We start from the raw sequence: 25747 nt of genomic DNA, 5'->3' as shown, positions 1-25747 counted from the left end.
TGAGCTGGCCAAGCACAGAGGGCAGCTGAGGGCCAGGGCTGCTGGGCACCGCTCATGCCAGCACTGCGGCACAGAGCAGAAAAACACTTTCTGCTTGATGCCAGACTGAGAAAGGGCTTAAACCAGGGCAGATCCCCACGCACACCCTAGAGAGGGGGGGTCCAGGCTGAACCCCTAGCTCGCACGGAGGAGGGACACTTGGTTTAAGCTTCATGCATCCGGCCAGGACCCGAGCCCTGCACCACAATGTGACACAACAGACATCCCCAACCAGAACAGGATTAAACCCAACCAGCACGGGAGCACAGGCACACCCTGCAGTGCCCAGGCACGGGCAGGCCACGCGGGCTCTCCTCCAAAATCACATGAGCTTGTCATGCTCCCTCCAACCAGTTCCTCCCAGACAGAGTGCTTTATTGTGGCCAAATGCAAAAGAAACCAGGTGCTTCATCTCCTCCTGGCACCTCTTGGCCATACTTTGGGCCCTGCAGTCCCACACTGCAGCCTCGCACAGGCAGCTGCATGCACATAAAGTTCAGTCCCCTATAGCTGCCAGAGAGAAAAACACTTCCCCATCAAACATCATGATGCCACCCCTATAACTGCAACAGCATCAGCTACGCATTGCTTTTTTTTGTTTGTTTGCTTGATTTTGTGGTTTGTTTTGAGTTTTTTTAAGCAATAAGAGCCACAGCTCTGCCCCAGAAGACGCACCTCCCCACAACCTCCGCAGCAGCAACCTCACTTACCTCCCTGTGTCGCTGGAGGATTTTGTCACTGCTGTAAGAGTCCTGCATGCAGGGGACCGGAACCACAGCCTATATACCCTCAGGAGCAAACCTGGATGCAACGAGGAGAAGCAGAGCAGCTACACAGCAGAGCAAAGGCTCGCTGGGTCTCAAAACACAGGCTCAAACCAGAGCCTCCTGTGCCTGCTGGGGTTTTAACCCAGCACAATGAGTGATGGGCACCTGGGAGCACCAGGACACAGGTGAAAGAGATAACACAGAGGCTGCTCCTGGTGCAGGAGGGTCTGAGCTTGGTCTGAGCCCCCTCTCCAGCCCCAGAGGATGGCTGGGCTGGGGATGCTTCAGGGAAGGTGGGATAGGGCTGGAGAAAGGGCATGGGAACAACTCCTGTGCTGCACTGATACCACATTTATAAATGCACCCTACCTCCAGTGCAAATGTGGAGGGCTGTGTTATCCCTGGTCTGTCTTCCAGAGGAGCAAGTGGAGGCTCCACTACACAGCAGGGGAAAATAAACACTACACCCTGAACGCCCCCCCCATCTCCTCTGATCTCCCCACCTGCGCTGCTGGACAGCCCAAAAGGCAATTGCCCTCAGCTGGAGGCACTCTTGGTGATCAAGCACCTCATGGATGAGGCTTTGAGCAACCTGGCCTAGTGGAAGGTGTCCCAGCCCATGGCAGGGGGCTTGGAACGAGATTATCTTTAAGGTCCCTTCCAATCCAAACCATTCTGTGATTCTATGGATGGAGATGACCCATTCATCTCCCACGGCCACGCCAGGCTGGGCGAAAGGAGGCTCCCAAGGCTCTGCACAGTAAAATGAGATTGTTGTGATAATTACTGAGCCTGTGGAGGCCAATTAAAATCCTTGGGAGAACGTAAATTACTTTAACCTGCCTTGGCACAGGGGAGGGAGAGGCGGTGCTGTGTTGGCCCCTCTGCAGGGGGGGAGCTGGCTGGGCCTTGGTGTTCGGGCTGTGCCAGCCCTGAACGCCGTGTACAAAGGCAAAGGGATTGGCAAGGGAGAGCGAGTCAGGGCCAGGAGAGGACTTGGGGGTTATGAGAAGCATTTTAAAACGAGATGGAAACTTCATGAGCAGCCAACAAGGTGACTGAAGCGCAGGAGCACACCCGGAGGGGCAGGGGCTGCTGCGGGGCCTCAGCGGCTGCCCCAGCTCCCCTCGGCGGGCCGCGACCCGGGGCTCCCCGTCCCCGCCTCAGTTTCCCCATCTTCACGGGGGAAGATGCTGCGTGGGGGCTCCTCGGCTTGTTCCGTGCTTGGCGGCTTCAGGAGGCGCCTGCGGAGGGCACGGGGGGCAGCGCCGGCCCCTCGGGCCTTCCCGGCCCCCTCAGCCCGGGCCCTCCCCCGCCTCGGCCCGGCCCCGGCCCCGGCCCCGGCCCCGGCCCCGGCGCGTCCGCGGCCCCACAGCGCCCCCCGGCGGCCGCGCCGCAGCACCGCAGCGCTCCCCCAGTGCCCCCCGCATCCCACCGACCCCAGTAAGCAATAACGGGTTATCGCAACATGCGGAGCTGTATTTAAACAAAGAGCTCTTGCGACATGTTCTTCTGCAAAGACCGAACAGTAAAAACTACAAAAGCTTTGCACTAGGGCCGCCGTTCCTGCGTTTTATTTGTTTTCACCTGTACAACAGCAATTAGCACCAGTACCTCATTAAAGCCTCACGCACGTGAGCCCAAGGGTAGTTATCTTTGATCTACCATTAGTTTTGCCGAACGCAGCCGGGTCTTACTCGTATGAGTTGATGGGCCGAGCATCCCACAGCGCCTTCTCCGAGACAGTGCCCCTGCGCCGTGCCCGTTGCCGCTTGCTGGGGCTGGAGGTTGTGAGCCAGGGGGGTGATTTTGGATTCAAGGCCAAAGGGAGTTTGCAGCTGTAGTTTAAGCATCACCTTCAGTGAGGACTCATGCCACAGTAATAATCCAGCAGTCACGGCCACAAGAAGGGACTTTGCTAGTCCCATCCTGCCAGCGAGACACGCTTTGGGCATCTAGGCAAGTTCAGCCTACGGACCAAGCTCTGGGTAGCTGCTACCCTCCCCCTTCATGACCTGGGCTATACCACGACTGATAAGATGGGCTAAGCCCAGCTGCAGGACTGGGGACATGGCCTGACAGGAATGAACAAGCACAGGAAACTGCTGGTTTTAGCTCCTGTGCTTGTCCTGCCTAGTAAGAGGGATGGAGGTGTAAGAGGACAGGTAGTGCTTACCCCACTAGAAGGTCACAGGGCTGTCCTAAACAACTGCAATGGTTTCCAGACCATGACAGTATCCATGCCACACACAGTGCAACAACTCTCCTTGTCCAAGAGAGGCCACAGACTCCCCACACTCCGTTTTGTCCTTGCCAGAGGCACCAGCACTGGCCCCCTTGGCCTTCCCAAGGGCTACCCTGGTTCCTGGTTGGAAGCAGGGAGGGCAGGTGTGGTAGACAACTACTGGTCGGTAGTTAGCCAAGAATATCCCTGGGCTTTGGGCTTCTTTCCCACTAAAGAGTGACCCCGGCCCACCCACCCCCAGTTAACAGCCAGCCCCAGATCCCCCAAGACCTCCTTTCAGAAATCTGCAGTGGTTTCATCAAATCTTACTAAGGCCGTCGTTACTTTCATGATTGCACATAGCTTCCTCCACCTCAAAAGCAAAAGTATCTTCATTAATGCTCAAGGAGAGGGCCAAACCTTGGCCTGCTCCCTTCCCATGGGCAGAGCGACGCGATGGTCTCGAGGACCGAGGGTGCACGGCCAGAAGAGCTGACCCTGGACGTCTGAGCAGGCAGCAGGGACAACTGTCTGTCAGGAGTGGAGTGGCAGGTCAGATGTACCACCGAATTCTTTGGCAAGGCTCAGCCAGGTCACCTAAAGCAAGGAGAGAGCCAGCAGGCTAAGTAAAAGGGCTCTGGACTGGAATCACTGGAGCGCAAGGTCATGGCACAGAATTGGGGCTTTAAAAGTCACCACTGTACTCTCCAACACATGCAAAGGCTGGAGCCACCCCGGGCGGGCTCCAGGTGCCCTGGGAGGAAACATCACTGCAGTGACAGCACCCAGAATTGATTTGTGGTGTAGTCCAGTCACATCAAGTGGCAATAAAACCGTAAGTGACTTCAGGACAGCAAGCCCCATTCGCGTGAGATGAACGGCAGCTTCTAAAAAGATCACTGATCCCATCAGCGCTCCATTTCCAAACCTCACGTATTTTAAAGGCTCCACCTGAAGTGCCTGTTATTCCTAGTAATGGGCAGTTTAAAATTGCAAAAATAACTTCTCAGATCAGCCAGCAACCGTCTTCGTTCCTGCTGGCCCATGGGGAGAGAGGGGCTGTGGCAAACGCTGGCCCCTTGGGGACAAGGGTTCTCAAACACTGTGTTTCGGGTGGCTGGACAAGGTCTCCTTGGGAGTGCTGGTGCAGCAGAACTGTCACGGGGCTCTGCCGTGGTGCGCACGCTCTCCGCTGAGTTGCCCAGGATGACTTCACCTTCCAGAGGTCTCTGGGGGTCCAAAGCAGGTCTTGCCCCCGGCACTGCTGTGTCCCAGTGGGAAGTGTGCCGGGGCCGGCAGCTCAGGCTTCGGCATCGTCCTGGCTCAGCGTGCCAGCGTCGTGTAGGAGCGGCGTTGTCTCGGAGGAGGGGGGCGGTTTGCTCGGCGTGGTGGGGTGGTGCGGGCTCTTCTCGGCAGCGGTTCTCTGAAGGGGAGAGGACAGCGGTTACAGCCATGTACTCGATGGTGGCACTGTGCTCAGACCTTACAGCGCGCAGGTGTCACCACATCCCCACCTGGGACACAAGTGCCCCAAACCTCTTGGACTTTCGTGTGGCCAAGAACCCTTTTCTGAAGACTTCCTAAATTGAAGAGTTTTGCATCTCCTCCCCTAACAAAATGAAGTTATTTCCATTCCTGCCCACCAACATTTGTAACACCCCCAAACACCCAGCCTGAAGAGCCGTGTCACCAAGCAGAGGAGTTGCGGGACAAAGTCAGAAGGCTGCACAGCATCAGAGAAGATGAAAGGGAGATGGACAGGATCTTCTCAGGGACAAAACAGCTTGAAGACCTCCAGACCCCAGTGGCAGCAGAGACACAGACAGCACCCATCCCTACTATAATGGTAAGTGCAACCTCTGGGGAACGTGAAGGATGGTGCCTTCTGGCATCAAGAGGAAGACTCCTGCTCCACCTATAGGCTTACAACTACAAAATAGGTTCACCACCCTTGAAGTTGAAGAGGAGCCAGATACACTTTCAAGCAAAGCCGGCAGGCCCCCTCACCCTAAATCATGCAAGAGCCCCAGGAAGAAGCAGCAAGTGACAGTGGTGGGTCACTCCCTGCTGCTGGGGACAGAGGCACCCATCTGCCCACCTCATCTGTCATCTAGAGACATTTGCTGCTTGCTGGGGACCTGGATCCAGGGTGTTGTGGAAGGACTACGACGCTTATCCAATCTTGTGACTATTACCCACTGCTTCTTGTGTGTGGGCACCAATGATACCACCAGGGCCACCTGGAAAGTATCAAAAGTGACTACAGAGCTCAGGCTGGGGCAAGATAGGGCAAAAAAAGATGACTGATATTCAAGGATCATCTCCTCCAAGCTCAAGAGTGGTCCATCCCAACAAGCGTCTCAAGTCAGGCAAAAATGCCAACAGGCCTGTGTGAATGAACAAGGAGCTCCTGGCCAAACTCAGACGCAAAAAGGAAGCATATAGAGGGTGGAAGGAGGGACAGGTAACTTGGCAGGAATACAAAGACACTGTCCCAGCATGCAGGGATGAAGATAGAATAGCCAAAGCCCAACTGGAATTGAATCAGGCCAGCGGTGTCAGAGACAACAAGAAGGGCTTCTGTAAGTACACAGGTGACAAAAGGAAGACTAGGGGACATGTGGGCCTGTTGCTGAATGAGGCAAGGGACCCAGAGACCAGGGGAAAGTCTGGAGCAAGGAAGACATACCCTTGGTGGAAGAGGATGAGGTCAGAGAATACTTAAGCAACCTAGACTTATGTAAATCCATGGACCCTGATGGGATGCATCCATGAGTGCTGAGGGAGCTGGCTAATATCACAGCAAGGCCACTCCCCATCATCTTTGAACAATCCTGGCAATTGGGAGAGGTGCCCAAAGACTGGAGGAAAGCAAACATCACTCCTATCTTGAAGAAGTTCAAGAAGGAAGACCCGGGAAATACAGGCCAGTCAGCCTCCCTTCAATCCCTGGCAAAGTGATGGAGCAGCTAATCCTAGAAACCATTTCCAGGCACGTGAAGGACAAGAAAGTCACCAGGAGTAGTCAGCATGGCTTCACCAGGGGGAAATGACGCTTGACCAACCTGATAAACTATGATGAAATGAATGGCTTGGTAGATGAGGAGAGAGCAGTGGATATTGTCTACCTGGACTTCAGTAAGGCTCTCGACACTGTCTCCCATAAGAACCTTGTACAGAAGCTATGAATTATGGGCTGGATGACCAAACAGTAAAGTGGTTTGAAAACTGGATGAATAACCAGGCTCAGAGGACCTTGAGAAGTGACATGAAGTCTAGTTCGAGGCCAATAACTACGAGTGTACCCCAGGTCCAATACTGGGTCCAATCCTGTTTAACATCTTTATTAATGATCTGCAATTTCGCCGATGACGCAAAACTGGGAGGAGTGGCTGATACACCAGAAGGTCATGCTGCCCTCCAGAGGGACCTCAACACGCTGGAGAAATGGGCTGGCAGGAACCTCACGAGGTTCAACGAGAGTATGTGCAATGTCTTGCACCTGGGGAAGAACAACCCCATGCACCAGTACATGCAAAGGGCCAACCAACTCCTAAGCAGCTTGGCAGAAAAGGACCTGATGGTCTTGGTGGACACCAAGTTGAACAGGAGTGAGCAGCATGCCCACATAGGAAAGGCAGCTAACTGTATCCTGGGCTGCATTAATGTGCTGGTTTTGGCTGGGATAGAGTTAATTTTCTTCCTAATAGCTGGTATGGGACTGTGTTTTGGATTTGTGCTGAAAAGTGTTGATAATAAAGAGATGATGTTGTTATCATTGAGCAGTGCTTACACAAAGACAAGGCCTTTTCTGCTTCTCACACCACCCTGCCAGCGAGTAGGCTGGGGGTGCACAAGGAGTTGGGAGGGGACACAGCTGGGACAGTCAACCCCAACTGACCAAAGGGATCCATACCATATGATGTCATGCTCAGCATATAAAGCTGGGGAAAGAAAAAGGAACTGGGGGGATGTTTGGGGTGATGGTGTTTGTCTTCCCAAGTAACCGTTACACGTGATGGAGCCCTGCTTTCCTGGAGATGGCTGAACACCTGCCTGCTGATGGGAAGTGGTGAATGAATTCCTTGTTTTGCTTTGCTTGTGTGCAGCTTTTGCTTTACCTATTAAACTGTCTTTATCTCAGCCCAGGAGTTTTCTCACTTTTACTCTTTGGATTCTCTCCCCCATCCCACCGAGGGGGAGGGAGGGAGCAGCTGTGTGGTGCTTAGTTGCCAGCTGGGGTTAAACCATGAGAATTAGGAGTGTTACCAGCAGGTTGAGGGAGGTGATCCTTCCCCTCTACTCATCACTGCTGCAGCCACACCTGGAGTAGTGTGTTCAGTTCCAGACAGGACAAGAGAGATGGAGCTACTGGAAAGGGTCCAGCAAAGGGCCACTAAAATGATTAAGGGACTGGAGCATCTCTTACATGAGCAAAGCCAAGAGAGCTGGGACTGTTTAACTGGAAAAGAGAAGGCTGAGGGGATCTTACCAATGTGTACAAGTATCTGAAGTGAGGGTGTAAATACAGAGCCAGGCTCTTCTCAGTGGTGTCCAGGGACATGACAAGAGCCAACAGGCACAAACTTAAAACACAGGAGGTTCCATCTGAACTTTAGGAAACACTTTTTTTTTTCCTTTTTTTTTTTTTACTGTGAAAACAGGCAGGGGTTGCCCAGACAGGCTGAGGAATCTCCATCCTTGGAGATATTAAGAGGCATCTGAACATGGTCCTGAGTAACCGGCTTTAGCTGACCCTGCTTGGGCAGGGGGATGGACTATATGACTTCCAGAGGTCCCTTCCAACCTCAACGATTCAGTGATTTTTTGATCCTGTAATACAAACCCAGATATTTTATACATCAGAAATTCCCTCTTGAAAGCCTTTGTGTCGAGGCTCCCTGCATGCAGGAGGGGAGTGACACCCACCAGCTGACTACCTCTGTTACCCCCATGAGTTTTCACCCATTCTAAAACTTACCTCTGGATCTCAAACACTTGGAGGGGGAGGAAACAGGCAAGAAAAGTGTTTCCTCACACCAACCCTACTTTTCACCCTGATCCCTGCTGACACTGTTAGGGCTGCAGATCAGGTACACCAGGAGAAACAATAAGCATGTGCTTGCAGCCTGGTTAAGCGTGAGTATTAAGACATCTAAATTGCCTTAAATAAAGCCATGAGACAACATCATTATATCAAAGCTTGCCAAGAGGGCATGTCTGGTGGATGTGGACAGTAAACATTTCCATTTGATTGGTTTTAAGCAACGTTTAATCAAATCAGGATCAGAGAAAAGTGTGTTACCTTGACTGGGTACCCACCTACAGTCTGGCTTCCCGCAACGCCATCCCCTTAACTGGAGGCAGCTTTTTGGCAGAGGTGGCCTGGTTGGCCTTATTACTGTCTGAGTTCTTTTTATTGCTACTCCAAAATAAAGAGCATTTTTCCTAGAAGACAATCAGGCTAGTTTATGGTGCGTTTGGACATGAATTCCACAAGGGTTCCAGTTTGAGAAGGAGATTTTCAAATCACTGTTTAACTAGAATCTAGTTATTAATGAAGATTTCAAAATTCAGGTTAAACTAAGTCCTAGTTAAGATTTCGGTCAGTGTCAAGCCAGTTTTAAAACTGTCTGTTTGCCTTTTAAATGCATTGCCACACAGGCTTTAGGCCACATTAGCAGAGGAGAGCTACAATGCTGCATCTGGGCATATTTATGCCTGTACAGATTTACACATTTTTTTAGAATTACAGGTCCAACAGATGCATTTCAAACTGGCTCCACTGTACGCTACACTCAGATTTAAGTGTTTCACAGTACCTCATCTGGACTGGGTTTAGAGCACACTGCTCCCTCCAGAAGCCAGAGGCACACAAGACGCTCCAGGAAGGAGCTGGGTTCAGGGCCACCTTCACGCTGGCAGACACGTGAAGGCGCGGACAATGCCCCCACTCAGTGTCCCCTCTGACATCGCCTGCAACTTCAGGAGGGAGGACCGTGCGTGATTAAGCAATCATCGCTAGATCAGCAACACGTCAATCAAATGAGGAACACACCTTGGCTGCAAATATCTGTCTCCCAGTTTACAAGCTCTTATCTATTCATTATGTAGAGATTTTCATGTGTTGTTGCATAGCTTTCTTAGATTTATAAGGTCATGGAGGCTTTTTAATCACTTCCCAGGTAGTCAGGCACTTCTTGCAGTTAGATTTTTAGTTCTAGCACTTCATGACACTTTTGGCTGAGCACCCAAATACAGCTGGCTTACACCTGGGTTTGGGAAATTTCACAAGCAGATCCTCAGTTGACTTGAGTGAATTCAAAAACCAGCTTTTCTTCCTGACCCTTTCTGGCACAGTTAAGGCTCTTTGATACCAGGAATTAAAGACTAGCACAAAGCAGGGTAAGGAAATGCCAGCCCGGGGCTGCATAAGGTCTCAGGAACAGCTGCCCAGCAAATACCGACATTTTTCAGGTATGCTGGTGCTACGCAGCAGAGTGAAGTCTCTTTGCCAGCGACCACTTGCATTTGCTGAAGCAGAGAGGTTCAGCACACAACACCTGGCCATCTCAGGAGCACAGCAAGGGTTTAACGCTGAGCCCTCAGCCCTAGCATCGCTCCCACCCTGCAGGGAAGTGCGTGGGGGAACAAGGGGATTTGGGATCACGTGTTTAAGTCAATTAAGCAGTTGTAGGCTTGGTTAAAATCCAATTACGTGATACTCTGAGAACCCTGTCACTGTTTAAAGTGGGTTTGCATTAGCGTTTCAATAAGGGCAGTTACAGGAGGTTGAGCTAAAGCAGCCCCTCTCCTGCCCTCACCACAGCCTGCTCTCATCCTAAGCATTGCCTTTTCATCCCCACAAGCAGCCTCTTCACTTCTGTAGCTTTAGAGCCAGCTCCAGCCATTTGACTGCAGTGCAAAACCTAAATAAGCTTGCTTTGATATAGATTAGGGTAGGGAGCTAGATCTCTGCTTCAAGAGCTAAAGCTTTTAGAGAGCTTAGTGTTATCAGATGACTGTTTTGGAGCTGGAGCCACAGATCTCCATCAACTGTTTTAGATGGTTTATGTTGTGTCCCCACAGGTCAGACCCAACCCGTGTGCCAGCCAGGCACCCTCCCTGCCCATCGCAGGCCAACTCCTACCCAGCTGCCAGCTCCCTGCAGGCTTCAAAGGTCTTTGCTTCTCAATAAGCCCAGATCCACAAAGGCACAGAGGGTTTAACTTCCAGAGCTACTTGGAGTCGTTTGCAGGGAAACAAGTGAGTTTCAGGGAAAAAAAGAGGGTCTGGTCTGGGTTGAGAGGTAGCCACAGTGTCTGTGCCCCTCCTGCAAGAACACAGCGACTGCATTTCATTTGTGAACAAGCTGCGCTGGAGTAGCTACACCCCTCGAGAAGGCTCTGTTGAGATCAGAAAACTGCTGGGCCCCTGCAGAGACGCACAGATTTGTGCAATGGCACAGACCTGCTGCTTTCCATGGAGGCTGGGCTGATGAGCCAGGCTTGCTCTTTCATCAGCTGGGTGAGCTGAGAAATGCCTGCTCCTCCAGGAACCCACTTCCATCACTGCTGTGCACCAAGACGGCCAGAAATGCTTTTATGTTATCTATTTGCAGCCCAATTTCTAGGTAGCCAAGGAAGCCCTGCTGCTACGTGCTGGTACCTGGCACCATTAGGACATGGTTCATGGCCTCAGCCAATGTTTCCTCAGGAGTGTTAGATTGTCAGCCCAATCTACATCATCTGATTAAGTCTGATTCAACTAACAGCATTTCCCATTAGACATCTGCAAGTTCTTACCTGACTCGTTCGCCAGAGTACAACTGCTGAGATAATGAATGGGACACTCAGCACAAGGAAGATATACTGCAGGCAGTCCAGCAGGGATGGGATCAGCACCAGGTTGGTGTAAAACTGCTTTAGGACTGAGCCTTCGATGTATCCGCTCTGCTCAAAAAAGCAAAGTTGTCAGTGGCATTTCCCTCCCACCCAGGGCTGAGACAGACCAGCTGCACAACTCCTCTCCCACCACCTCCCAGCATGGATTAGGGAATTTATGCAAGGTTCAGTCAGGCTAGAAGCTTTTACTAAATAGTTGGAGTCAGCTGGGCATGCAGACAGCTGGAGACTGCACTCCCTGGCCCACATGAGCACAGGCACACTGGCAGCTCTGTCCTGGGCCCTATTTAACCCCACATTGAGGACAGAGCCAGAGGTTTACCAAGTACAGTGCAGGGTTTGTTCAGCTCAGAGGGATTAACAACATAGCCAAGTATTGCAAAGCCTTCTGTTGGTGCTTGATTAGTCTGGCTGGCTTAAAGCTTTATTCCCAGTGGGGCTTCCCCAGCCCTGGGTGATGGGGAAGGGGTCTCCCCCCTCCCGCAGGAGAGGCTCTGCGGAGTCAGGCCGAGGAAGGCAACTCACCTCTGCAAACCACAGCAGCGGCAGGACCACTGGCTTAATCCTCCCTGTTTGACTAGCAGGGGAAAGGAAAACAAACAAAAAAACAAATACACACTTAGATTTCTGGTTGATTAGGCCACAACCAGTGTCACAATTCTTCCTGCAGCTCTGACAGACTGACAGTGGTCGTGTAAGCAGGCAGTCATTCCTGCTGCTTCAGCAAGCTGCTCCCTCCTTCAGGGACCAGGTCTAACTTAGGCCTGCCATGCAAGAGCAGAGCTCACGCTTCCTTTCATGCTTAACTGCCTGGCAACAGCAGCAAGTGCCATCCCAACTCTGGGCTCCAGGTACACGAGCTCAGTGAGCTGGATGCTACACTTCACACAGCTCCAACATGTCTCAGTCACCTGCATGTTGCTACGGGGTGGTGCAGCCACGTTCACAGCATCGGGGCTCTCTGTTGGTGTATGCACCAGAGCCAGAGCAGCAAGTGCACACTCCCATCCTTGTGGGTATTTAACATCCAGCATCACACAGCTGTGCTACAGAGCCCTTCTGTTTGCTTTCACAGAGCTGAAAGTGTCTTTTTGGACACAGGCTTCAACTGTCAGCCCTGTAGGCAGTGTTTTGCCTCTCTGTGTTGGATGTGACACCTTCTGAGCAGCAGCACAGCACAGGCGAACCACTCTGGTGCCTCCCCAGGAGGAGCAGGCCCCTCATCGCTGCCTGCTCAGGTGCAGGAGCCCAGTATTGCAGTGCAGCATGTGGCTGCCTGTTAAGGATGGCATTTGAGGTCACTGGAATAGCTGACATTTCACCCCATGAGCCAGCTGGCTTCTGTAACTGTGCCAACCGGTAATGTTAAAGCTACTTCATCTTTGGGGAGGGCAAACTCTGCAGTGACCCCAGCGTCAGCAGCACTCCCTGCGTGGGAAAGGGAGACGGCCATTTCTAAAAGGTGACTACTTACATTATACCAGATACCTGCTTTATGTACAGATTCAGCTGGAGCTTGATGGAGCAATTCATGGGGATGCCCGTCATCTGCATAGGAAGAGACCAACCAGTTCATCAGTACAGCCAACATTTGCTTGGAGAGCTTTGCAGAAGAGCAGCCCTTTGCTTTCCATCATAGCTGCTCTGGGTGCCACCTTCCAGAGCACGGGACTGGATCACCCAGAGATCCACTGCAGTTACCACACACAAGACCAGGAGCAAGGCTGGGGTTTCCACTAAAACACAAGCATCAGTCAACCAGGCACCAGTGCCCAGGCTCTGGGGCTGACTGCTCATGGAGGGACAGCACTGTCCCCATGGCAGTTTGCAGTCTGTCCCCTTCACTTGAACGCTCACCAGCCAGTGAGATTGTTGCACAGCAGCATCCAGAAGGGAGCACCTCCCTTGCGGGGGTCTGAGGCACAAAGCTAACCTGAACAGACACGGCTGCTGCAGCAGGCAGCAGCACACATTCAGTGGGCAGACAGCATGAACCAGGGAGGTGTTGTGTGAGCCAGGGCTTGTGGGACTGAACCTAGACAAGTTCAAGTTACTAAGGAGTGTATGCAACCTGTAAGCGACTCCCTAGGCAGGGTTTTTCAATAGCAACTTCAGTGTTTTTTGAAGCCTGATGAGCCTCTTCTGTTCATGCTACCATCAGCAGGATGGAAACACATCAACGCATAAGATTCATGCACACAGCACAGGACAAAACTCTTCTCATAACTGGGAGCCAACAGCCACTGTCCAGCAACACCCTAAGACCACGAGAACACCACACTGCAAAGTTGGTCTTGTTGGCACCCATTAAGGCACTGGTTTCTCATGACACTGCAGTTTTGCAAAACATTTTTCAGGGCAGAAAGGTTTTGTTGGATTGCCCCTGTTTGTACTCAGCAGGCTGCAGCTAGATAAGAACAGAGTTAATTGTACTGTTATCAGTACATGTTTGATACTGTAATAAACTTAATTAGATTTCCGTAACTGTGATAAGAAAAGCAGAGAGAACCCAATGCCTAGATAAGAAGCATAGCTTACCTTACCTCGACAGGGGGATTGGTTTCTTGCTTGAGGAAACACCACCAAACGTTTGGAAGATCTGACCACATGCAACACGGGCCACAGGTGGAAGATCCCAAAGTCCCCTCCCCACCAGCAGCTGGGACAATGATGGCTCAGGACACCCCAACTCATCACCACTGCAGAGGTCACCTCACCCTTAGCTATAGATATGCATGAAGCTAACACTGTCACAGTCTGGTGCAGAAGCAGCCAGATAGGCAAGTTGAGAGAGTAGAAGCAGCCAGCCCAAAAATTATGGCGATAGCTTCAGCTACAGCATGGTCTTCAGACTTTGCCAGTACGTGTTTGCAGATTTGGGGTGTAACTGGGCTGCTGCTAGATACACCTCCTGGTGTTATGGACCTGAGTCAGTGGAAAGAACTTGACTGTGCTTATCGAAACAATTATACTTATAATTAGTTCTGCAATTCTCTAGAAGCCAGGCTAATTATTCAATTAGTTTATGGCTTTGACATTTTTATCTGCACATGTCCTTGCCAGTCTTTGCACTATGGAACCTGCTCAAATCAGTGCCACGAGAGCAGCGAGGCCATCACGGAGATGGTGGCAGATTCTCCCCCTCAGCCCAGGCTGGACCCTCAGGGCGAGGCGAGACTGACCCCCCAGGCTCACTCACCGGGTGCACGTCGAGGAAGAGCGCGTGCTGGTCCTTGTTAGGGTGGAGGCCTTCGACAGCGTCCACCAGGGCTGGGTCGGCATTGTAGAAGTGAGGATGGGAAAGGAACATCGGTGCATCTGGATGAGAACAAAGACACCTTAAGCTCACCCAAACCCATCTGAGTCTTGTTGAAGTTTTTAAGCCATCGCAGCACTTGTTCTGAACAGGCTTTTATACTTTTCTCCTCCCAACCAGAAAGCTCCTTCCCTCCCTGCAGCTTATTCCATTGCTCCAGGAGGGTTAAGACCCGGGGTTTAAGCCACTCTCTGTCTCCATGCTCCACACCATGCCCTGGTAACTCGCTGTACCCATGGGTTAGGACACTAAGTCTGACCTGCACTCAGTGTCCAAAGTTAACATTTAATTTGGCAGTTACACGGCCTGCCTCCTCCTACCCTTGCTCCCCTGCCTGCTCCCTCCCCAGGGGACATCATGTTTCTGTCATATCCTTGGGCACTCCCACAAACACCAGGCTGCTGTAGGGCCTTGGACTGGGGGGGACTTTGGGCACAACAATTTTCCCTCTTTCCCTCCTTGCCAAGATGCCCGTAGGAGTGTGAGAACGCCAAGCACACAGACCCCGGCGGCACCTCTTAGCGCTCCAGCAATTAGAGCCGATTTCCCAGACCCCCAAGCTCGTATCACATCCCTACAGCTTCATATCGGTACAGCAGGGAGAGCTCAGGGGAGGAAGGGGCTTACTTAGCCGACAGGTACTGATGTTCTGGATGCCGGACTGCATGCAGGGGCAGAAGCCTTCGTTGGGTGGATAGTCTGTGCCATTGGCAAAGAGAGTTTTCGGTGCCACGAAGCGATAGGTGGGCACACCCTCGAACTTCCCAGACTGCTCGTACACCAGTGTCATGGATCTGGAAGGGTTTTAGTGAAGAAGGATCAGGATTAGCCAACAGGTTCCCAGCCCAGAACTGGGCTCTTATCTTCGCTGGATAAGATGCAGTTGCAATGTAACTTAGACTTTGAGATCAAGATAAACACCCAGAGCAGTGCTTTGGAGGGGGAATGAGTATTTAAGCCATTTGCTTTCCATGCTTTAAGCACAAATAAAGGGCTGGTCAGGACTAGCTATGGAGAGAAACCACAGGCTTATAAGCCTGTTTGCAGTATCCAGATGAGATGGATGCCTTTGTTTAAAGGCATGTAGTAATCCCCAGGGCTACTCTCCAAGAGATAATACCCTCTTTGTGCAAACCTTGGCTCTGATGTAGAAGTGCTCTGTCACAGGGGATGGACACCAGCTAAATCTCTTGTGCAGCACAACTCCAGCATTGAGGCTGTCAGGGGAGTGGAAAATTTTACCTTATGAACCAAGGATGGGGGAATTCAGGGCATGTTCAGCAGTTACGTGCACGCCTCTCGGCTGTGCTCACCTTCCAACAAGGAGGCAGAGGCTGTTGCAGCACATCAGCAGGATAAAGCCTTGCCTACCTGGCAGGGACATCCAGGTAGTTGCATCTCAGCATCAGCTAGACTTGATGTGCAAACAGCACCAGAAACAAGCCATCCCACACCATTCCCTGCCCACCCTGCAGCAAGGCAGATATACTCTTAGTCTGTCAAGAGTTTGTGACTCCTTTCTAGCCAGCTGGGCTAGCAGAGAGGCCAAGATGGAGATGGGGGGAGAACAGACAGCACTGCCTGGTGAAGAGGCACAGCTGCTGCCTCCACAGCACTGTCCTGCAAGAACTGCCTGCACTAATGAGAAACCAAGCTTGGTTTCCTCTGTTTCACCTTATGCCTTGCCTGGAAACACGCTCTGTTCCCTACAAGATTTCTCTAGTTTTACAGAAACAGGTACGTGTATTTAAATTTTGATTACTGATAAACTTCCCTGTAAGTCCTTGGCTCCGGGTCATTTTGGTATTTGCTGATGTCACTTGTGTAGAGGAATTCCTGCACTAATACTTGGCTCAGCTGACGTTGCGCTAGAGAGGTCATTGTTCTCGATTCAACATGAGCACTTGCTTGTTTTGCAGCACTATCTACAAAGCCTGAATTAGCATTATCTTCCCCAAGCTGGGGACAGGGTTTGGTGCCACCACCTGCCTCCTGGCCTCCCCTCCTTCCAGCCTCAGAAAGCCTCCACACAGGCAGGCTCTGCAGGGTACTTTAACCCCTGTGTGATCAGCTAAGGTCAGGATGTCTCATACAGGACAGACGTGCACAGCAGTGCATGAACTAGGCAGCAAAAAAAAAAAAAACGCAGCAGCTTGGAAATGGTGGCACGAGCCCACCCCATCACTTTCTAAAAGCATTTAGTCAGCTGAAATAGTTCCACAAATGGTTATAGCTGCATTCCCTCATGACAACTCTTACTTCTCCCTCTCGCCTCCCACGTTTTATCTAGACTGGTTATTTTCCACTGATTCCACATGGGCAAGTTAGACTTCTCCAGTGATCTGGAAGGCATTTATGCATACCACAAGATGCTGCTAACGAGACAACCACGCTGTTTGCAAAGCTCAGGTACTGCAACACTGAACTGTACTGCAACACTGAACTGCAGCTGAACTTTGACTACAGAAGCTAGTCCCAAGCCCTCTGCGTCACTGCACAGGTACTCTGTGTACACAGGAGGAGTGCTGCATCTCCTGCCACCGGCACAGGGACAAGCTGTGGCCTCACCTGCAGGCATCAGGGCTGTAGAACTCCAATGACGTTGGGGTCATGAATGGTGGCCACATCTCCCCTGAAGTCCCATTGATCATGTTGCACTCGTTGCTCCGCCAGTAGTTCACCTGCGGGACAGAGGGAGAGAGAAGAGCTCAGAACAGCGAGCTTGCTGGGGAGTTGTCTTCCACCCCTGCATGGAACATCCACCATTTCCCTAGGAGTTTGAGATAGCAACACTGAAGAGCTTCCAAGATCTTTCCCCTTCAAACATCTGCCCAATTAATGGAAAAAATGGACAAGATCCCCCTGTCCCAAGTGCTCCCACAGTGGTGGATCAGCTGATTTTAGTTAGGAGTGCAATTCCACAAGGGAAGAATAAGCACCCCTTTGACAAGGTGTCCTGGTTTCATTGGGATTTTGTTTCAGTTTGTGGCCAGCCATGGGGATCAAGGCCCTTAGCAGTTAAATCCAGGGCAGCTGCCCCAGGCTGGCCCACAGGTGTAATCTATATCATTAACATCAAGCTCACTATAAAAGGGAGGGCTTGCTGGGGAGAGGTGGGGCTCTTTTTGCTCTCCTCTCTTCTAGCCTCCCTCTTTCTCATTCCCAATGATTGTATTCCTGGAACAACCTGCTGCAACTCTGTAGCTAAGTATGATTTTGTGTGGTTTGTATTATCATTTATATTGGTTTCTTTATTTTATTAAATCTGTTTAATTTTAACCCCCAGGTCTCCCTCCTTTTCACAATTCCCTTCCTCAGTCAGGGAAGGGACATTGGGTGAGAGAAAAAACTGTTATTGTTTAGCCCTGGGTGTGGGCTAAATGGAGACACAAGGACATTTAAGTAACACCTTATAAACACAGGCCACAGGATCCTGGGACCTCAACAATTAAAAGCAACCAGCTTCATCAACATTTCAAGGGAGTCCAAGTGACACTGATGAGCTGAACTGAATGCTTCATGACAAGCCTCTTGTCATATGGCTGCCCTCTGGCAATTTGATAGAACAGAATTTGCAGCAGTTGAAGTCCCACAGAAACTCATCTTCAAACCTATGACCCAGAGATACAACAGCAGCAAGAGCTGTCAGTTTACCTTGCTATAAATCAGGCATTGCCCCTGTATTAGAGGTTTGCTGCCTGGCACTCACCTTCTTCAGCCCATTCCATGAATCCACCATGTGAACTCTACTGATGTTCTTCATGCCCGTGTTCACTGTGAACAGTCCCGAATGGGAGCTGTTAAGCTGCAGAGAGAAGAAACCAACTTTTAATCCATTATACATAGCAAGACTGCAACATGTTAATGACTTCATGTGCTTAGGCAGCTCTAGGGGCGTTCCACGCTGGAAGCTACTGAACTTATTCCAGTTGCCAGCGACAGCTTCCAACACACTCATTTCTGCCTGAGGGGAGAATTAAGGCAGCTTTACACAACCACCACCTACCACACGTGGCTGCTCCAAACAGTCTGTGAGGGGGATAAGCCCAGACACTCAGTCCCAAGACCAATATTGCTGTGATTTTAGTGTTCCCAAGCAACAATTTACTTACCTCTATAAATAAGCCAAATTTCTCCTTTAAAGGGATCAGGCCAGGAACAATTGCATTTATTGCGTCTATAAGAGGGTCTTCATACCCCCACATGATCTCTCCCACCGTCCGGTTTATGAACGCCTTCTGTTTCAGGCCACCCAGGGCTCCACTCAGTAAAAGCTTCACAAAGTTTGGCAGGTCTTCCATCATTACAGCCACTCCCTGGGAAAGAAAACAAACCTCTGAGATGAGAGCCCCATCTTTACCAAAGAGGAAGGAATGCATCTTCAGTGCTCAGCAAGGTTGTTCTGCTGCACTTGATCTACAGCCCTAGAGAAACCCTTTGGACAAACTGAGGTTCACCATTGAGCTCCAGTTTAGGAAGTAAGCACTTGAGGGCTGACAGGCTTCATTTCTCCAGAGGAGGAAGGTTGTACACTTGAGCCCAGCCACTTTGCTAGCCCCTCTGCACACTCTGCTTTTGGAAGGGTAACAGCCCAACATGACAACCAACACCCAGAAAGCAGAAAACCACATTTTATAAGCTTAACCACCTCATAGCTTGATTAGCCTTAAGCCCTACAAGAAAGTAAGCTTTGAGTCAGCATTGGGCATCGTCGCCCTCCCCACAAGCTCAGAAGTTGGTACCCATCCTGGCAGCGAGTTCTTACCAGCATCAAAATGTTTGGCACAACGAGGTAGTCCTCTTCGGTACCGTTGGACAAGTCCGGCTGGAAGAAGAGTCTCCGATACTCCAGGAAGGAGACGGTGTCATTGTCATGGAATGTGATATTTGTTTTATACCTGAACTCTCTGCAAAGAGATGGGAGAGATCATGGGAACCTTCCCTCAAGCAGTGCCCCTGCAACGCCTGTGGAGCAAGGAAGGGCTGCACAGGCCTGGGTTTGCTTCTGAAGAGCAGAGGAAGGAGATCAAACCCCAACAAGAAGCCATGGGACAGCAGGAGAGGCAGCATGCCAGGGAACAGGCAGTGTCAACCTCACACCCCAACCAGGGTTAGGGTCTAGCAGGAGGAGATGGCAGCCTGGGAGTGAGGCATCCCTGACAGATAGGATTCTGCAGCAACTTGCAGACAACAAGTGTTTCTTCCCAGCTGACTAGGAGTCCGAGACAAAAACATAAATCCCCTCTCTCACTTCGCCTACAGCCGTTGAAAAGCCCAGCCCTATCAGAGAGACGCCCAGATAAACAGACCTACAGCAACCCACACACCAAAACAACCTGCAAAACAGGAGAGGACCAAACAAGATGGCACAATCCCCACCAAGGAGCCCACGCTGATTTGCCCCAGAGCTCCCTGATGGCTCCCAGGTTCAGGGCAGCTCAACCCTCCACACAGCATCATGGCTCTCCTGCTCCTCAGGGCTTCGAACCATGCCATCTCCTGCACGCTGCCCAGCACCACTCCGCTCCATGCCACAGGGGCAGCCCAGTCTCACGGGGGCTGCAGTGCTCTACAGTAGCACGAGGTTGTCCTGAACAGCACGAGCCTGTTACAGCTCCTGAGAAAGCTGAAGCTCAACCCACCAGCAAAAACAAAGTCCTTTACTGTGGAGCCTCTGTTTTATGGCCCACATTAGGGAAGGGCTAATCTTGCTCAGCGGGAACACAAGGACACTAATAAGCTTTGCCCCTTTGTTTATTCTTATTTATGGTAAGTGAAGCCTTTTCCCCAAGCCAAGCAACTGATGCGATCACAACATACAGAATCCACATGGTCCTATGGTGTGACCTAGCAAGCCCAGGGGAAACAAGGGCATATACATACTGCCAGGCTTCCCCCAACGCTACTCAAAGAGCTTTGGATTAAACCATTAATCTTCCTGCATGAGTTTGCTTAAGCTGCTGACCTAACTTTGCCTACATGTGTAGGCACTAATGTGTTGAATCTCGCTATTCATGGGTAAGTTCACATGCTCAACTCAGTATCAAGTATCACTTCATGTTTCAGGTCCAGAGAAGCATCTGGGGCTTCAACCACCATCACTAACCATCACCCACCAACACCCCCCATGCCCATGTTTGGACCATATCAGCCCAAGTCTGGCTGCCCAACAGGTCCCAGCATAGGACTGAGCTCCACAACTCATTGAGGCCCAGACCAGCCTTAGCACCCCAGAAGCCAGAGGTCTTACTTGTGGCTTCAGCAAGATCAGAGCAATTAGAGCACATTTGGGTTGCTTTGAAATCCTGTGCTACTGGACTCATACCAAGTAAGCTAATGCTGTGCCCTCCTGCCAGAGGAGTCAGCCAGAAGCCTGGCAGGCAGCACAGTGGCCAGGCTCATGCCTAGCTGGACCACAAGTGGTACCTCACCTGTAAACGTAGGGTCCACGCTGGTTCAGCACCGGCTTCGCTCCCTGGAGGATCTCGTTGGAGTTCAGCACTTCAAAGAAGTACACCGACATGTAGAAAGGAACAGGAATGTCTTTCCACATGCTGAAGGAGATGCTGCTGGGGTCAATCCTGACATTCTGCAAGAAAAAAAAAGCAGAGTAAGGAGACACAACTCTTGGGCTCGGTGGCTGCAGCTGAGCACATCTACCCCTGGCTCCACATCAGGCCCAGCCAAAGGTAGCAGTTCCAGCATGGGCTGTCCAGAGGATCCAGGCGTGTTATGCAGACTGAAACCAAGCCAGATCTAAACCAGGAACTTTTATGTATGCCGAACATGAAGATCATGCCACAGGATGTCTGTAGGCTTATTTATTCAGGCTCAACTTTCCAGATCCTACCCACAGGATTTCGGAGCTGCTTTGATGTGCTGGAGGCTCACTCTGCACGAGACAAGCCAGCACAGTATTATTCACAGCTCTGCATGTTTGACTTGCCTGGCACAAACAACCCTGTCCCCAAGGCCTCTGCTCATCTGCCAGGTTTGGCAGCTCCACGCAGCCAGAAGCAGGCAAGGGCTGGGAGAGGTGGCACACCCACCCACACAACTGTTTGGGTACGGGCAGGGAGGGCCCACTAGATTCCCAAAAAGCAGATAAGAGAACTGGGACAGCAACCCAGCTGTGTCCCAACAGCACCATGCAGGACACCTTTGCCTCCTCTCATCTGCCGTCCTGCGGTGACTCACGGCTGGTCATAAGGCAGGTCAAAGGGAACGCACAATCGTGGTTTCCATATCACTGTCCCGTTTGCTGGGAAATGCCTGCAGGAGCCCAAACAGGACTTGAGCCCTCACCAGCTCCCCAGCCCAGGAGCTGGCATCTGGGCACATCTGTCTCCACTCCCTCCCTGCCTCCCAGGGGCTGCCTTATGGACAAGAGCCTGTTCCTTCTTGAGTATTTATTTTGGGTGCGTTCCACCGTAATCTTTGCTTCCTCTGCAGGCACAAGCCCTTGCCGTGGTTAAGTAACCCAGCCAGCTTATGGAAGCGGGTCTGACACACTAATTGGTGAAGGCCTGTGGGCGTTATCCTGCTGCAGCTCAGCAGCCCCACAACAGCTCTCCTGCCCTGGAGCAGCTCAATCTGACTGTGCATGTATTTGCTGCCACAGCAGATTGAGAAGGAAAGCTGCCAGAGTCTTCCCCGCAATGCCCCGTCTTTCCTTAGCCATTTCACGGCGAGGCTGTGCCCCCACAAGCAGCAGGGCTTTGTGAGCCCCTCGCTCGAGCCCAGATCCTCCAAGCCCACCCCTGAGCAGCCATCTCCACGGTGCAGAGTAACCCACCTAACAAACCCACCTCCACATCAACACCCACCTGCGGCTGGCCAAGAGCCTCCATCCTGCAGGCCTCAAGGATTTCATGGCAAGGAAGCAGTTAGAGGACAGGATTTTATTTAGCCAGCTTTATATTCCCTACTCCTGAGTGTCCAAGAGTCTGAATAGCAACATCTGTTTTCCTTTACTGGCTTGTTCTGTCTTGCACTCCCTGGATCCCTTATTGCATATGCATTTGTTTATATAAAACATACACAGACGGGGCTGCATCCCAGCTCCCTTTCTCAGTCCTCTCCCACCTGGGCACAGCAGCTCAAGGTACTCCACAGATGCTGCTAAGCAAGATCTGCCTAACAGGGTAGCCTTAGAATTAAGGTACTTGTAGTTCAAAACAAACATGGTCATATGCCTGACATAAAAATAGAATAATTTTCACTTAGATGGGTTACAAAGTGTCACTGAGAGCTTTGACCCCTCCTGACTACGCTGATCTCTGTTCCTGAGGAACTGAAAGGAACTGGCTACAGCTCGTCTCCTCCAGACAGGACCAGAGGAGCAGCAGCTCCCTCAACAGTGCCTAAGCCCTGCTCCTCCAGGAGGGGGGCTCCAGGCACACTGCTCAGTAAAACCGAGAGCTGAGGTTTCCCCTTCATATTGAGAGGAACAGTCACGCTGTGTGCAAGCACAACCTCAGTGTCAGACCTCATCCTCCACATCCTCATCGTCCTGCTAAAGCAGCAAAGACCACACTGTCCGTCTTCTGCCAGCTTTCAGGTGGGACAGCACAAGAGCTCCCAGGTGGAGGAATGGTTAAGTGGCAGATGGATGAGTCAATGTGGTCTCACTGGGTTAATTAAAGCTGGTATCTTAGGCAGGACCTTGGCACTCCAGGTGCTTCCAGAAAAAAGCAGCATCCCCAGGTTTCACAGGGCCAATGCCGCAGGCAGCCTGGCTACCAGGACAGCAGCCAACCCGGATTCAGCTGCTGCAAATGGGTCAGGAGCAGGGCTCCGAGTTCTCTGCTTCCACTGTGCGTTCCCCTACAGACTCTGCTCAAAGATACCCCCAAAACTACAACCTTTTTTGCAACTAAGTGCTTTTCAATCAGGATACACCATCTTGACCTTCCACACAGATCTTGGGAAGCCAGGACCAGCAAGCCAGCCTTCACCTGCTCAACCCCTGCCACCAGCCCTTCAAGGCACAGCTCTTCCTCTTACCCACCACCCCAAAAACCAACCCCGGAGTTTCAGTAAGGCCCTGGATATTTCCTACCACCCTAGACATCAGCACTCAGTTATTTTTTTCTATCTCACATTAAGCATCATAAGATCTCAGGACCATTTTGGTCACGCTGAAGATGTGGAGACCAAGGGCTTGAGATGAAGTGAGACCTGAGGAGAAACAAGGGTTCATCTTTTCCTCATCTCCTGTTCTCACTGCAAGTTATTAAGAATTAGCTAATCAGGTAGAAAGACTCAGGACTGGCTAAGAAGAAGAGGGCAGAAAGGTTTTTGCACCAAAAATGTCACTCCTGTTCTGCAGGGGTCATTCAGTCTTTTCTTTGCAGGTACCAGCTCCTGATGCCCATGAAACTGGAGAAAGATTGACTTTTACTGTTTAAGCCAGGGGACAGTCTGGCTTTGCCCAGCCAGCAGCACTTCCAGAGGATATGTTTATGTAGAAGTTTGGTTTTGGCAGAGACTTTGTGGCACATGTAACCACAGCCATTGGCTATGGGGTGTTTATTTACCTCTTTCATCAGAAGCACATTTCCAGGTGCTGACCTTGCACCTGGGTAGGTGCAAGCTTGAAGAAATGCCCAGGCAGGGGGTACGTCTTCTTTGGGCAGGGAGAAAAAGGTTCGGCTAAATGGGGGAATGCATCAGTTTGTTATAGCAGGGTAACAGGTGTCCTGACAGCGAGGGCAGGAGCACTCATTCCCAAGATGGTGCAGCATTTACTGAACAGACCAACAACTCCATCCACAGCCCCACATCTGAACCATGGGGGACAAACACCCCTCCGGCCTCAGGACCTCTCCTGCGGATAAGATAGGTCTTCAGAGAAGGAGCTCTTTAGGCTTTCGGTCTAGGAGGAGGGGATGACTTGGAGGTTACTCCATGCACAAGGCTCCTTCAGAGCACTCCTGCATGTCATCTGTCCCATTTCCAGTTTGGAAAGCAACACACCAGAGTACACCTGAGCCTGGTGGTCTGAACACCTATGCATGAGAGGAACAACTAGTGCTGCAGGCAAAGGCAAATAGGGACAGTAGGAAGAGCTGGTGCTCAGGGCAACGCTCAGCCCAGCACCACCAGCACTGTCCTCACAGCCAGCTCCAGCTACGCAAACAGCCTTTGCTAATCAGGGATGGGAACCCACTCAGCCCAGGCACGTTTGCTGTGACCAAGGATGGAATATCCCAAGCCCCGATCCACCGGCATGAAGACTGTGAGGCTGCTCAGAGCGACACTGAACAGAGCCCCTTTGGTGCTGAGCTGCCTCACGCTGCCCTGGCTTGCACTAGGCAGGGAGAACACGCCCGCGCACCAGCCCTGGCTGCGCACCGGCTCCAGCACACCCCGCTCGGCACCACCAGCACCCCCTGCGCCTTGCAGCAGGTCTTGGCTGCACGCCAGCCCCACGCCAGGCCCCCCGCAGCCATGCACCGGCTCCAGCACCCCCCACCCTGCACCACCAACCCCCCCTGCGCCTTGCAGCGGGCCCTGGCTGCACACCAGCCCCACGCCAAGCCCCCAGCCACGCACCAAACGCGCACTCCATCCCCGCTCCGGTCCCCACAGCGGACACGACCCCCCCCACCCCCGCTGACCTTGACCACCTGCTCCTTGATAATGAGGGGCCCCAGCAGCAGCAGGCAGACCCCTACGAGGGCGAAGGCCGCCCCGGCCAACCCCAGCCCCACTGACAGCCTGCGCCGGGGCGCGGCCATGGCACAGCAGAGCGGTACGGTGCGGAGCGGGGCCGGCCTGCAGGCCCCACCGCTCCTTTATGACCTCGCGGCCCGGCCCGGCGGCGGCGGGGCGGGGGCGGGGCCGGGGCGGGGCGGGGCGGGGGCTCGCCGAGCCCCGCCCACTCGCTCAGCGCACGCGGGGCGGGTGAACGTATGGAAAACAGAGCCCGGTGTGTGTGTTACAACATAAACACGTGTATTAGTACATAAACATAGTTAAGTAGATAAAAATATATAAAAATATATAAAAATATATGAGAGTGTGTGTGTATATGCACACACATCTATGTGTGCATGTTTTAAACTGTAAGAGTGGAGATCTAGATTACATCTTAGGAGGAAATTCTTTAACGTGCGGGTGACGAGACCCTGGCCCAGGTTGCCCAGAGAAGCTGTGGCTGCCCCCTCCCTGGCAGTGTTCAAGGCCAGGTTGGATGGGGCTTGGAGCAACCTGGTCTGGTGGAAGGTGTCCCTGCCTGTGGTAGCGGGGTTGGAACTAGATGGGCTTTAGGGTCCCTTCCAACCCAAACCAGTCTGTGATTCTATACATACACACATACGCGGCCCAGGCCACCCCCAGGAGGGAGCAGGTCCCTCCGTGCCGCCGCAGTAGCAGGTATTTGGTGTCTGGGGAAAGGGGGCAAGCGCTGGCGGCTGCAAGGGGCTCCACAGGTGGTCAGCCATCAGCCAGCGACCAGGGGATCAACCCCAGGCTCTCCCCGAGAAGAAAACAC

The 25747-nt window shown here is 51.9% G+C and overlaps 2 protein-coding genes across 3 annotated transcripts in view; both read right to left on the bottom strand.

The window, feature by feature from the left end:
* The window catches only part of DHX37 (DEAH-box helicase 37), a 282506-nt gene that overhangs the window by 229710 nt on the left and 27049 nt on the right, over positions 1-25747 (bottom strand). The gene's annotated exons all lie outside the window — the stretch shown is intronic.
* SCARB1 (scavenger receptor class B member 1) lies at positions 2352-25081 on the bottom strand. Of its 2 annotated transcripts, none has more exons than XM_068412304.1 (12): positions 24873-25081; positions 20682-20839; positions 19016-19157; positions 18363-18566; positions 17960-18055; positions 16819-16931; positions 14878-15044; positions 14134-14252; positions 12409-12482; positions 11460-11511; positions 10836-10982; positions 2352-4453 (listed from the first exon to the last, which is right to left on the bottom strand). In XM_068412304.1, the coding sequence occupies exons 1-12, from the start codon at positions 24990-24992 to the stop codon at positions 4331-4333; spliced, it is 1515 nt and encodes a 504-aa protein (XP_068268405.1). In that variant the 5' UTR covers positions 24993-25081; the 3' UTR covers positions 2352-4330. The 2 variants fall into 2 exon arrangements, with proteins under 2 accessions (XP_068268405.1, XP_068268406.1); XM_068412305.1 differs by lacking the exon at positions 2352-4453 and adding an exon at positions 8353-8478.

The sequence above is a fragment of the Nyctibius grandis genome, chromosome 14, assembly GCF_013368605.1.
Source record: "Nyctibius grandis isolate bNycGra1 chromosome 14, bNycGra1.pri, whole genome shotgun sequence".
Classification (NCBI taxonomy): Eukaryota; Metazoa; Chordata; class Aves; order Nyctibiiformes; family Nyctibiidae; genus Nyctibius; species Nyctibius grandis.
This window is presented reverse-complemented; position numbering and strand designations above follow the sequence as displayed.